The 12,656-nt window shown below is 31.7% G+C and overlaps 1 protein-coding gene across 1 annotated transcript; it reads left to right on the forward strand.

Annotated features, from left to right (window-relative positions):
* Nucleotides 1-5,417: 5,417 nt before the first annotated feature.
* Nucleotides 5,418-10,228, forward strand: LOC114394568 (shaggy-related protein kinase theta-like). Its single transcript, XM_028356183.1, has 13 exons — nt 5,418-5,742; nt 6,294-6,539; nt 6,715-6,807; nt 7,079-7,138; nt 7,259-7,531; nt 7,678-7,752; nt 8,203-8,259; nt 8,344-8,484; nt 8,868-8,918; nt 9,027-9,122; nt 9,218-9,301; nt 9,532-9,634; nt 9,711-10,228. The coding sequence occupies exons 1-13, from the start codon at nt 5,680-5,682 to the stop codon at nt 9,770-9,772; spliced, it is 1,404 nt and encodes a 467-aa protein (XP_028211984.1). The 5' UTR covers nt 5,418-5,679; the 3' UTR covers nt 9,773-10,228.
* The last annotated feature ends 2,428 nt before the right edge of the window (nt 10,229-12,656 follow it).

Here is a 12,656-nt window from a genome sequence, read left to right on the forward strand (position 1 = left end):
ATCGTGGGAATGGTTTTCCAAGACACCTTTCTCACTATTTGGATCACGTTGTAGCGTAGAAAATAAGCAAAGAATTTGTAAATCACAGATGGATTGATCATATCCTACTCTACAAGTGTTAGCACCCAATATTACGTATCCAAACTTTTTTTTCTTCCATTATTTACGTATTATTATTTTAATTTACAATATCACACATGAATTACTAGGCATGTCAGTTTTATATAGACCATTTGATATCTGTGTCTGACAATTAATAAATTATATTATGCATTGTTTACAAAATTTTGGATAGTCCTTTTATCTTTTGATTACTCAATAACTTTTACAAGCACAAATTCCACTTTTTATAGGTCCAAAAATACACTTATTTTAGTTTTTTTAATTAACAGACACTTTTTTTGTTTACTATTATTTTTTAATAATACACTTATTTTTTGTTTACTATTATTTTTTAATATTACACTTCTTTTAGTTATTTACTATATTTTTTTATTTCATTATAAAAGACAAAAAAACATAAAAAAGATAAAATTGATTGTTTTTAATTTAATTAGAATCGTAAAGATTTTCTTTTACGTTATCACTCAAATATCATATTATATGTTTATTGACTTACTAGTTATTTTAAAATTTATTTCGATAACAATTTTAATTTTTAAGTAGTTGATAATATGAAAAATTTTAAACCAACCATAGAAGATAATTAACTTTTTTTTTTATAAAAAAATAGTTTCTTTTAAAGAAATAAAAAGAAGAGGAAAAAAAAACTAGCTTGACCCAAGTAGCACACAACTCATCCTTTCATATAGCCCATAGCCCATTATTATTCTATTCAAATCTCATAAGTACCCAACGCATGACCCACTAATTTGTCCTAAACCCAATAACCTATGGGCAATTGTTAAACATACCTCACCACTACTAAATGTACCTCCATTTTTCTATTTTTAATTTAATTTACTTAAATATCCTCATCTCTTACCTCCTTTAACAGCAAACTAAATGGTGGCCTTGTGATCATCTACGTATATTCTGTTGATGCTCTTTACAATGAAACTGTGAGGTCTGATAAAGGGGAGGTAAGGAGGGGAGATATTTAAGTAAATTTTAATAAAATAAAATAGAGAAGGGAGATATATTTAATAGTATAATGGGAGGTAAGTCTAACAATTGTCTAACCCATGATTCATATTTTATTTTGAAACAAGAGAAATCCCAACCTCCCTCACTCAATTGCTCAGCAACAAATCAAACGCAGCAGTGCCTCAGTCTTTTACTATTGTGTATCTCCATTAATTACAACAGTGCAGCACGTTGTCACGGCCAAAGATCACAGAAGACAACAAAAATTGGAAGGAAATATATAGTGGTGAAGTGGTCAAAAGCATGGATTAAAGGGAACTATATACAACTAATCAGAGAAGAGGGGTCTAAGCTTTACAATCTCAAAGCCTACTACAGTTCGTAGGTTCAGAGGAAAAGAAGGTTGATAGTAGAGAGAACATAGATTCAATTTTTTTTTCTCTCTTCCATTGGACAGGATCCATATGTTTGGAGAGTATTCGGTAAAAAGAAAAAAAGTAGAGGAGTAATTGGGAGGAGGGGGTGGTATCTTTTGTTTACGAAGATTGAGACTTGAACTTGTTTCCCAAGTCACTTTAGTTATGTAATTAAGAATACTTTGAACCATCTGTTATTTAAGATTGGTGTCATAAAAGATAATGCACAACTAAAGCCGATGGATGGTGAAATAGGGTGTTAGAGGACTTTTAGTAAAGAAATTTTTTCATACTCAAATCTTAATTCTTGAAAATCATAAATCTACCATTGTAATTCCTAGGTATATATGAATAAAATAGTGAAATCAAGAGAAGATGCAAATTTCTACCATCAAAGGTCATGTTCCTATTTCCCCATTTCCTCTTTATTTTATTAATTTCCAAATTTTTATCGCTTTAACAATCATCAAATTCTTTTTCTTTTTTGAAAAAGATTGTTTTGCAATTGTTTTATTTTATATCATATGATATGCAAATTGTTTTTTTTTTGTCAAAACCAACCCACACAAAATTATGCATGCAGCCATAATTATTCTATTTTCTCACCATTTTCATTCATCTTTTGTCTTCTATGTCTCAATCAATTGTGTATCTCATATTACCTTTGTTTCTTTTCTTTGTCTTTTATTTTTTTCCCTATCTTCCTATCTAATAAAGATGATGTATGTTGTGTTTGTTAAGAGGATAAAAATAGAAGAGAGATGTTTGAAACAAAATAGAATATAGAAGGTGTGAGACTCACATGAAACTCACAATTTCTTCTCTATTCCTATCCTTCCCATCAACCAAATACAATAGTAGTTCCTAATTATGTGGTTAAGGAACAGAAAGAGGAAAACGATGCTTAAGCTCAACTTGTTAATTGATCCACATTTGTGTGCTTAACTTGCAAGATTTTAGCATTGTACAAATGACACTCGGACTCAACTAACGGAGCTTAGAGATAACTCTCATTTCTTCAAATAAGTCTAATTTTTGACATTATTTTCTCTTTTTAGGTGATGATGTGTGATGCCTTTTGGTGATGAAGTCAAACAAAGAAAACAAATAGAAATAATACATAATTACATACTATTAAAAAATTGAAGTGGACTAGAGATTCACAAGAAGGGGTGATCAATATTATTTTTCTCACACTTACTTAATTAGGTTGGTACAACACCTCTAAGAATTTTCTTCAATAAAGACAAATTTTAACTTGTTTTCTCTTTCTAACACTCAATGAGTGAATACATAATATGACATAAAGCTCAATCCACTCCTCAAGATATTACAAATGATAAAGATCAAACAAAACTAAATTAATTTCCTAGGGGTGGATTTCTTGTAGAAGTTACTTTTCTCTTCAAAAGCATAGATTTTGTGGTTTTGATGCCTAAATGTGTTATACTTCTTTCTTTTTATGGATTTCTTATAGTAGTCCAAACTTTAAACTTTTAAAGCTTAGTCAAATATGTTCAGAAGTTGTATGTCATTTCACTTTCATTACAACAACTTTTTGGGTGACTCTTTGACCACTCCAACTTTTGCGATCTTTTCTTTTAAGGTTTAAATATTTCTTCCAACTTAAAAATTCCACTTTTGAATTTAACAACTGTTTTGAGTTGGATTTTCCTCAAGATTCTCTAATCAACATCTTGAATTTGTCGGGATTTCTACTTCAGTAAAATTAATTCTCTATAAAAGGCTTACACTCTGCTTCTAAATGGTTACAGTGATTGAAGATCCATTTTTCTTCAATTTATTTGCATTATTAACATAAATACTTTGTCATCCTAGTCGATTTCTACCTTCTAGAGCTTGCTTAAGCATTATTTTAAGCATGTTTCTTTTGATGTAGCATATATGTTGCTTCTAGAACAATACAAACACGTCATTTACGATTCTTGTTTTAATTGTTTGCATTTCCTTATACAACCTCTGATCACATATTCTGATCTTACTGCATTTTATTTTATTTTATATGTTCATATTCCATCTTCTGATCATATAAACTTTTGATTTTGTTACACTTCGGTCTTCTTAAAGCATATTTAGTTTAATATGCTCTTAGAAGTTGTTCTTATAATTCTGATATAGCTAGCTGCTCTAGTGTGACAACTTTGACATTTTTTAATCCTTTGGACATTTGCATACATAGAAATGATGCTTCTTAAACTTGATTCATAGTGACGTGTTCCTTTATATGATGACAAGTCCTATAATGTGTTCATATTCTCATGGAAAATCATTAGCATAAGCTCAAATACTTAAAATTTGTTTTTTTTTCCGCTATTTATTATTACTAAAATTTCATCTCAGGATAGGCTTCGCCTCAACAAAATATACCTAAGATATATGCTATTTTTTCTTATTTTATATGTGAATTTATCATTGTTAATAAATATCGTTGTGTATTTGACAATGATAATTATATCACTATCAAAACATAAATGTATTGTTAATAAAACACTTTCTGTTACTTTCTATAAAGTGGTGGTAGCGATATCAAATATCGTTACAAAACTTTTTGCACAACAACACCTGCAATAAAAAGTGGTGAACTGGTGATCTTTTTTTCTAACAAAAATTGTTTTCTAGCAACATTTGAAATTTGCCAATGATAAATATTGTAATAAACCTTTAATGCTATAATGTAAAGCAATGTTTTAACCGATTCAATTATTGATCTAGTTTTAAGAATCATTGACTTAGAATAACTATTCTTACACAATTTATATGAATTAATATCTTTTTTATGTACAATGTTGGCGGTGATTGTTGAGTACAAGTGTGAGGTGAAGTCTCACATCGGGTAGAAGTGGAAAGGTTGAGCACCATATAAGTGAGGAGAAGACCCATAAACCTGAGCCTTAAGGTTTTGGATTAGAGTGTGGTGGTCCACAGGTGTACCCCTCGAATCTCCCCAACAGTGATTATAGCATCCATGATCTCATGAATACTCTCTAGATATTCATATCTAAAGAAGATAGTTTTTTTTATTTTTTATTTTTAAGAATTGTGAGGAATCGGAAGATGTTGGATTAAATAATATATTTTGGTAAAATTACTTTGTAGTTAAAAGTATAAATAGACTAGTAAAAGAATAAAAATAATAATAATGAAACAATGAGGATTAAGATTACACTTGGTAATTAAAAAAAATTAAAATCACACTGAGTATTTACGTACTTAGTGAAACTTTCTAAAGACTCTCAAGAACTAGACATGCCCTTAAATTGTGGAGCAAACCAAGACAAACCTTTGTGTGTGCTTTCTTTCTCTCTCTCATCTTTTTGCCTATTTTTGCTAAGCGGAAAAGTGACTAAATTGTAAGTTTTTAAAATTATTTTTTGAACAGTTTATTGAATCGTCTTATTGTTAAGATAATACCTCTTTTTAGTTTTTACATGTCTTAGGATGAATTGTCTTCATCTCATCTCATCTTTCCACACTAAAATTAAAATAAATTCTTTTTTGAAAATATAGTGACATTCCAAAGGAATTTCTATCAACTATAGTTGTTTTGCTTTTAAACCTTGTCCTGTATTGTCCTAAAATGCCGCACGATTCATCGTAAAAATACATTAATTCCTCCAAATATTCCATTTATACCTCATCGCTGCCTGAGGATCCGTTTTCCGTTATTAAACCCAAAAGCAAGGGCACTTCTGTAACTGCAAATTACCGAACAGCACTAACTTTCGTGTCAAAACTAGAAAATCATAACCGTCCAATCTCCATCAATGACCGCCCAATGGTCCACATCTCACGTTTGACTGAGGTACAAACTTTGAAGCTGGAATGATTGGAATTGATGGAAGTTTGACCACAGAAAATTGAGAAACTCATTAATTAATTGTTAAAAAAAACGAAAACTCGACCTGGCACCCAATTTTGAGAAAGTGGGTTCATAAGATCTGTGTTGTCTGGCTCCATTTTCCCTTCCATTTGCTTGTTGGTTTTGTATTTTCAGGAAGCTGGTGTAAGAGAAGAGGGAGAAGGATTAGGTTCTTTCTCTCTCTTTCTCTTTGTTTTTCTGAAAGGAAAAAAAAAAAACAAAAATTGGTGGGATTTGAGGGTATTTAGGTTGTGGATTGAGTTGGGTACATTGTTGGGGTTGGAAGAATCTATCACCATGAATATGATGCGAAGGTTGAAAAGCATTGCTTCTGGGAGGACTTCCGTTTCATCAGATCCTGTAAGCTTAACATCTCTTTTTTATTTTCCCATATCAAAGTTTTAATTTTTGGAGAAAGTTCTCTTTTTTTTCGTTGTTGGAAAAATGGAAAAACTAAGGGTGATCATGAAATCAAACATGTTCATTGCTTTAGATTATTGGGAAATGTGGAATGTTGCTTTTTGTTAGGCATAAGATTTTCTTCTTTATTTTTTTAAGATGGTCATGAATTTGGTTTAGCACCCTTTGTTGATGCATTTATTATAAATGTGAATGATTTCCCTTTTGTCTAGTTGATTGTGATTTTGATCGTTATTTTTTGTTTTTGTTTTTTTATTTTGATTTTGAGATATAACTTTATTTGATTTTAAAAAGGTTTATAATCTGATTGTTTGTGTTCTGCTTCTCAAAATTTGCCATTTGTTGTTGTTATATTTATACACTTGTGTCTTGGGATTCACCTGATTTTCTAAGCTAATGAGGGCACAAGCTTTGTGTTACTTTGATATGATTGTATTGGTTTTTTGGTCATTACCATATTACTTCTAATTTAATTCAAACTATTTTTTCAGGGAGGGGATTGTACCACAAAAAGAGTAAAGTTTGATCAAGAAACCGAAGGAAAGGTCAATGAGGAAACATATCCTAATGAGAGATGCGGAAAAGATCAGGAGCAGTATGTAGATGCATTAAAAGAAAGTGTTAATTCTAATGTTCCTTCAGTGGCTAGAACTGAGAAGTCAGGCTTTGATCAGCTTCCAAAAGAATTAAATGAAATGAAGATTGGAGACGACAAAGGCAAAAACAACAATAAGAAGGTATTTGTAGTGATTCATTTTCTTGTTTTCTTTTGATGTTTGTATTAGTTGTCACTATGTAAAATCTTTTATGTATATTATCATGTATTCATTGCAAGGTAGCATACTAGTTAGTTTTTGTAAACCTGGTTTTTTATGCAATCACTGAGTATGGTAAATGATTTGCTTTGTGCAGGATATGGAAGCAACTATTGTGAATGGTAATGGAACAGAAACAGGCCAAATAACTACAACTGTTATTGGTGGTCGAGACGGACAACCAAAGCGGGTATTGTTCCCACGAGTTCCTTTGTTGCTCTTTTACTTCCCCATTCGTAAATCTTATTTCATGGAATTAGATTCTGAAAATCCCTTTTTTCTTAAATCCAGTATTTATATATTACACTACTTGGTATATATATGTTATAAAGGGTATAGGGTGAAGGAATATCACTTGTATTAATGGCTTAGTATGATTTTTTTTTTTTTACATAATTACTTGTATTATTGGCTTGCTATGGAATATTTTTGCATATTAACTTTATTTTTGCATGGCTCAGACAATCTCATACATGGCAGAACGTGTGGTTGGCACTGGTTCTTTTGGTGTTGTTTATCAGGTATTGATATTTTTTTTGCTGTATTTCTTTACTCGTAAGTATTGATCCTTTGCTTCACTGTTCTATGGATTTGTCTAGTTACTTTCTTTGCTTATCTGCTTTGCTTTGAATATACTGTAGGCTAAGTGCCTTGAAACTGGAGAAGCAGTCGCCATAAAAAAAGTGTTGCAAGACAAGAGATATAAGAATAGGGAACTGCAGGTTATGCGTATGCTTGACCATACTAATGTTCTCAGACTAAAGCACTGTTTCTATTCAACAGCTGAGAAAGATGATTTGTACCTTAACCTAGTTTTGGAGTATGTACCTGAAACTGTCTACAGAGTTTCAAAGCACTATATCAGAATGCACCAGCATATGCCTATCATTAATGTGCAACTGTATACATACCAGGTAATCTAGAAATTTTAAATTGATTGACCTTGTTTTTTGAATTTTTGATTATGAGTTTCCTTGATCATGCTTATAGTATTCAGTTATTTGCTTTGAGCTTATTACTTTTGTGTTGTTATTGATTGATCTTGCCAACACTCTCGTAGATATGCCGTGGTTTAAATTATTTGCATCATGTGATCAGAGTCTGTCATCGGGACATTAAACCCCAGAATCTATTGGTAAGAATTTATTTTCCTTAGAAATTCCTTGTTTGTGAACCATATTTTATTTATTTCTTGCAAACATGAGAAATGATTATTCCAGTTTGATGCTTAATACCATTAATTGAATCAATTGATTAAATATGAAATATGCATGCTAAACCTCATTTAAATCTTGCCTGGCAGCAGATGCTTGTAAGTTATAAATCTACTATGTTATTGCTTGTAAGAATAATTAGACAGTAAACTGTGTCACGTTCTATTTATTTTGTTATTCTCTATGGAAGGATTTATCAGATCTTGCTGTTTAATGTATGGTCTGTGAGCTATTGGTTCTGCTCGTTATAGATTTTAATAATGGTTTTTCTTATAATGATTATTTTGACACAGTATATAGCTTGGAACCCTTCTTTATAATAACATGGTTTTTTGAACTGTTTTGAACTGACATGAGATTGCATGTCGCAGGTTAATCCCCAGACTCATCAGTTAAAAGTATGTGATTTTGGGAGTGCAAAGATGTTGGTAAGTTTGTTTTTTGTTTTTCCTTGTCACTTTGAAAGTTGTACAACAGTTTGTGTCTGAGCTTGTGATATTATTGTGCTTTAGGTGCCTGGCGAACCCAACATATCGTACATATGCTCGCGGTATTATAGAGCTCCAGAACTTATATTTGGTGCAACAGAATACACAACTGCTATTGATATTTGGTCTGCTGGTTGTGTGTTGGCTGAGCTTCTTGTAGGACATGTGAGAATTTATATTATCTCTTTGTCTCTCCATCTCATATGTAGTGGGAATTCCTATTTCTTTCGTAAAAATTGCATTTCCATTAAGTTCACTGTATGAGAATTCTTAATTGGTTCTTCATTCTCTGGGTGATATTTCCTATTTAATACTGCTATGTAGTTTTTTGGTGGATACTCATTTATCTGAATATGTTCTCTCGTGGCTTTTCTTTCTTTAGTAATCAAGTATTGTTAGAAGTAACATGCAATGAACTTTATGCCAGTTGTCCAATTTATTTTTCTTATAAGATAATTCCTTCCTGGAAGCCACTAATTAGGTCTTATTGAATAAATGACACATTTTTAGATTGATGCTTATCTATGATTATGTTGTGCTATTTGCAGCCAATGTTTCCCGGAGAGAGTGGGGTTGATCAATTGGTAGAGATCATTAAGGTAAAGTTTATTGTGTTCTTTATCCTTGTGTTTTATAAGCTTCTTGAAAGTTGCATCCTATTGGTTGTGGATCATAGAATCTGAGTGTAATTATTATGTGCACTATAGATCTTGGGAACACCGACCAGAGAAGAAATAAAGTGCATGAATCCAAATTACACCGAATTTAAGTTTCCTCAGATAAAAGCACACCCATGGCATAAGGTTAGCATTTTTTTACTCCTCATTTGCTCCTGGAGTATGCAATTTGTAATTGATAAATACTTCCAGTCAGAGATCTGATCGATTATTTATATCAGGTTTTTCACAAGAAGATGCCTTCAGAAGCAGTGGATCTAGTGTCAAGGATGCTTCAGTATTCACCAAATCTACGATGCACTGCTGTAAGTTGTTAATTTGCTTCTAGAAATGTTGCCTTTTGTTAGCTTAATTGTGTATTCAGTCACACTAATGAAGATGGACCATCTTTACACATGATGGTATTGGTTAATTGATGTTGAAATTTATACTTAGCTTTACCCATGCTTGTACACAGTTTGATATTACAGAAGCTAGGAAGATATTCAATTGTCTTTGGTTATTCTGTTGCACTAATGATTATTTGTTGTTACAGTTGGAAGCATGTGCACACCCTTTCTTTGATGATCTGCGAGAACCAAATGCATGCTTGCCAAATGGGCAATCATTGCCTCCATTGTTCGATTTCACTGCTCAAGGTAAGTTGGTGATAAGCTTACCATTATCAGTTAAGTAAAATCATTTACCATTTCTTACATTGAAAAAACAATGCAGAACTGGCAGGTGCACCTGATGAGTTGCGGCGACGTCTCATTCCTGAGCATGCAAGAAGTTGAATTCATTATTGAGCATTGTAAATGGGTTTTTGGATTAATAGAGATAACTACACCAGCAATGCTACCTTTGCTAATAGTCTAGTTCTCTGCTGTCCACCTGCACAATCATGACTATACAGCTCATAGGAACCTTAAAACCATGAAACCTTTTTATCATTGACTCGCAAGCTACAATCCCATTGATGAAGTAGTGCCTGGTGATAGGGTTGCAACCATTTTTTCAAGTAGTTTATGATTGATGTATGCCTCATTTGTAAAAGATAACGAGTTCTTACAGTTCTTTGATCATGTTTCATATAGTTGAAGCTGCTTGCTTCTTAAAGTTGGCTATGTGGAATCATCAGATGAGTAGGCATCTTTTTTCGACCCCTTTTTATTTTGTTTTTGTTACTTTGTAACAAAGAAAGCCTCTTTTCTTTATTCTGCTGTGTATGGGTAAATAAGTTGTTTATAATATGAGATTATTAAGTGTTTATGTTTAAGTTATTTGTATAATCAAAGATAAAACAAAGTTAAACTATTTTCATACAAGTTATTTTCATAAGCTATCCTAAAAAGCTTATTTAAAGCCTACCAAAAAAATAAAGAAGCTTATTCAAATAAGATAAAAATAACTTAAAAGGTCTTAAGTTATTTTCAAGTTTTTTTTAAAACATTTATATATATGTTATAAGATAAATCTAGAAAAGTTGTAAATAAGTTCTTTCAAATACATATGAATATGAAGTACGCTGATCATGCTAAATATCTAAATATACAAGGACGCTTTTCTTCCAGTTAATTATTCTGAGATCAAACAAGAAAAATTAAATTTAATTAATTCAATTTATTCAACTTTGGAACAATTAAGAAATTGCAAAAACAAAGTCATTCATTTTAAACAACAATGAGTGACTAAGGATTAACCATGCTCTTTTAGGAGAGTAAACAATATTTTTTGGTATCTATTCTTTCACTTAATCCAAAACATATATTGTTCTGATTCATGCCGTTTTAGCTGTAGGTAGCAGCCACAAACTGGATAAAAATAAATTAATTTCTGCAAGTTACTCTCTGAATAAAGAAAGGAATATTCTCATTGGATAGCCGAACACATTGTGTCAACGTGTCTTATATTTATTGGCTAGATTCTTCACTGATGCAAATATTTAATCATGAAATTAGAAAAATAAAAATGTCTATCTTTTGTACAACTTGCTTCAAATTTTAATTAAAAAAAGTAGTTTTGCTTCCTCTTAATATTCTAGAACAAGGTTTATTTCTCGGTGTATATATTCTAACTTCAAACATCATAAAAATGAATTTAACCTTGATGATAGTACAACAGAAATAGAGCAAATTTTGTGTAACACTACCCTATAAGCTTGAAACTATCATGTATCAATTCCCCTTGAAACTGTATGAAAGACAAGTATTAAGATTAAAATTAAATCCTAACAGTAATCCCCACATGAACATTATCCTTCCTTAAAATGGAGAAAACAATTTGAATCCCTCAATATGATATGACAAATGAAAACTCCTGATATATATATTTCATAGCAGAACAATCTCCACAAACACATTCTTAAACACCCGAATTGGTGCACTTGTTTGAGAAGCAAGTAATCCCAAAGCAACAGCCAATTTCTCACTGTGATAAGCAAGACCAACCCCCTTTCCCTCTATCCATGTCATGCAACAAAAAATTCATATCAGGAACATAACCAACTTCCTTAGTTCTTCTTACGATTTCATCAATCTTGGAATAAATCTCAGCTTCCCTTGGATGTCCTCTATCTTCAGAAATGAATGTATGCACTCTGCAGTTCATCTCAATCCAACTGCATCCAGGCTCCTTTGTTATTCCTTTTGATTTCACCAACTTTCCTATTTTCTCAGCATCATCCCATTTTCGTGCTTCAGAATGCATGTTAGACAACATAACATAAGGCATAGCATTCATGGGTTCCAACTCAAAAAGATTTGTAGTTGTCCTCTCTCCGAATTGTAAGTTACCATGCACTACATGCAGCAAGGAGTGCCTTCCATACAGTTGCATCATGTTTCACATCCATTTGATTTAGTATTTCTTTCGCCTCCTCAAGCTTAGCATCATAGAATCTTAAGGAGTCTCCTCCCTTGCCATTCTGTGCATAACAAACAATAAGAGTTGTCCAAGTAATTACATCTCGAATGTGCATTGAAACAAAAATTGCATCAAGATCATCCAGGCATCCACATTTTGCATGCATGGTTACAAGAGAATTCTCCACTGACAATGATGATCTTAGCCCTGATTTAATAAAGTCAGAATGGATTTGCTTACCAAATTTTAGAAGAGTCACTTCTGTGCAGGCACTCAAAATGTTTGCAACGATAAGTTGGTCTGGACTTACCCCTGCAATTCTCATGTCACAAAAAAATCTTCCGGGATTCTTCATGGGAGTCCTTTTGTGCATAACCTGTGACAAGGGAGGCCCATGAGATGACATCTTTCTCAAACATCTTTCAAACACAGCATATGCACAATTCAAGTGTCCGGTTTTTAATACAATGGAATCACAATTCAATTGGGGTTAAAAAAATTAAACAATAGAATTTAGATTCCGTTGTACTATTTTAATATATATATATGTGGTGTTTTTTTATTAATTGAACCATGCAAATTTGTTAATTGAACACTTTCTTTTTTAGTATGCATATCAAATATATTAAATATATACGCAACATAAATTATTTATATTATCGGTGTTATATCAATGTTAGTATGAATCACGATTTGATTATGATTTCCAATTAACACACAACACAATCAAATGCATTGTGTCTTCTAATAAAACACAATTCGTTTGTGGTTTCCAATTAAACACACAACACAATTGTGAATGCATATTGTCTTCCA

Source organism: Glycine soja, chromosome 18 (assembly GCF_004193775.1).
Source record: "Glycine soja cultivar W05 chromosome 18, ASM419377v2, whole genome shotgun sequence".
In the NCBI taxonomy this organism is placed as follows: Eukaryota; Viridiplantae; Streptophyta; class Magnoliopsida; order Fabales; family Fabaceae; genus Glycine; species Glycine soja.

What these genes read in the sequence shown, in the direction of transcription:
- LOC114394568 (XM_028356183.1), top strand. Translation starts at nt 5,680, where the DNA reads ATGAATATGATGCGAAGGTTGAAAAGCATTGCTTCTGGGAGGACTTCC. An exon ending in AAGCACACCCATGGCATAAG is followed by an intron (nt 9,123 to 9,217) that starts GTTAGCATTTTT and finishes TATTTATATCAG; the next exon opens with GTTTTTCACAAGAAGATGCC. An exon ending in GTTCGATTTCACTGCTCAAG is followed by an intron (nt 9,635 to 9,710) that starts GTAAGTTGGTGA and finishes AAAACAATGCAG; the next exon opens with AACTGGCAGGTGCACCTGAT.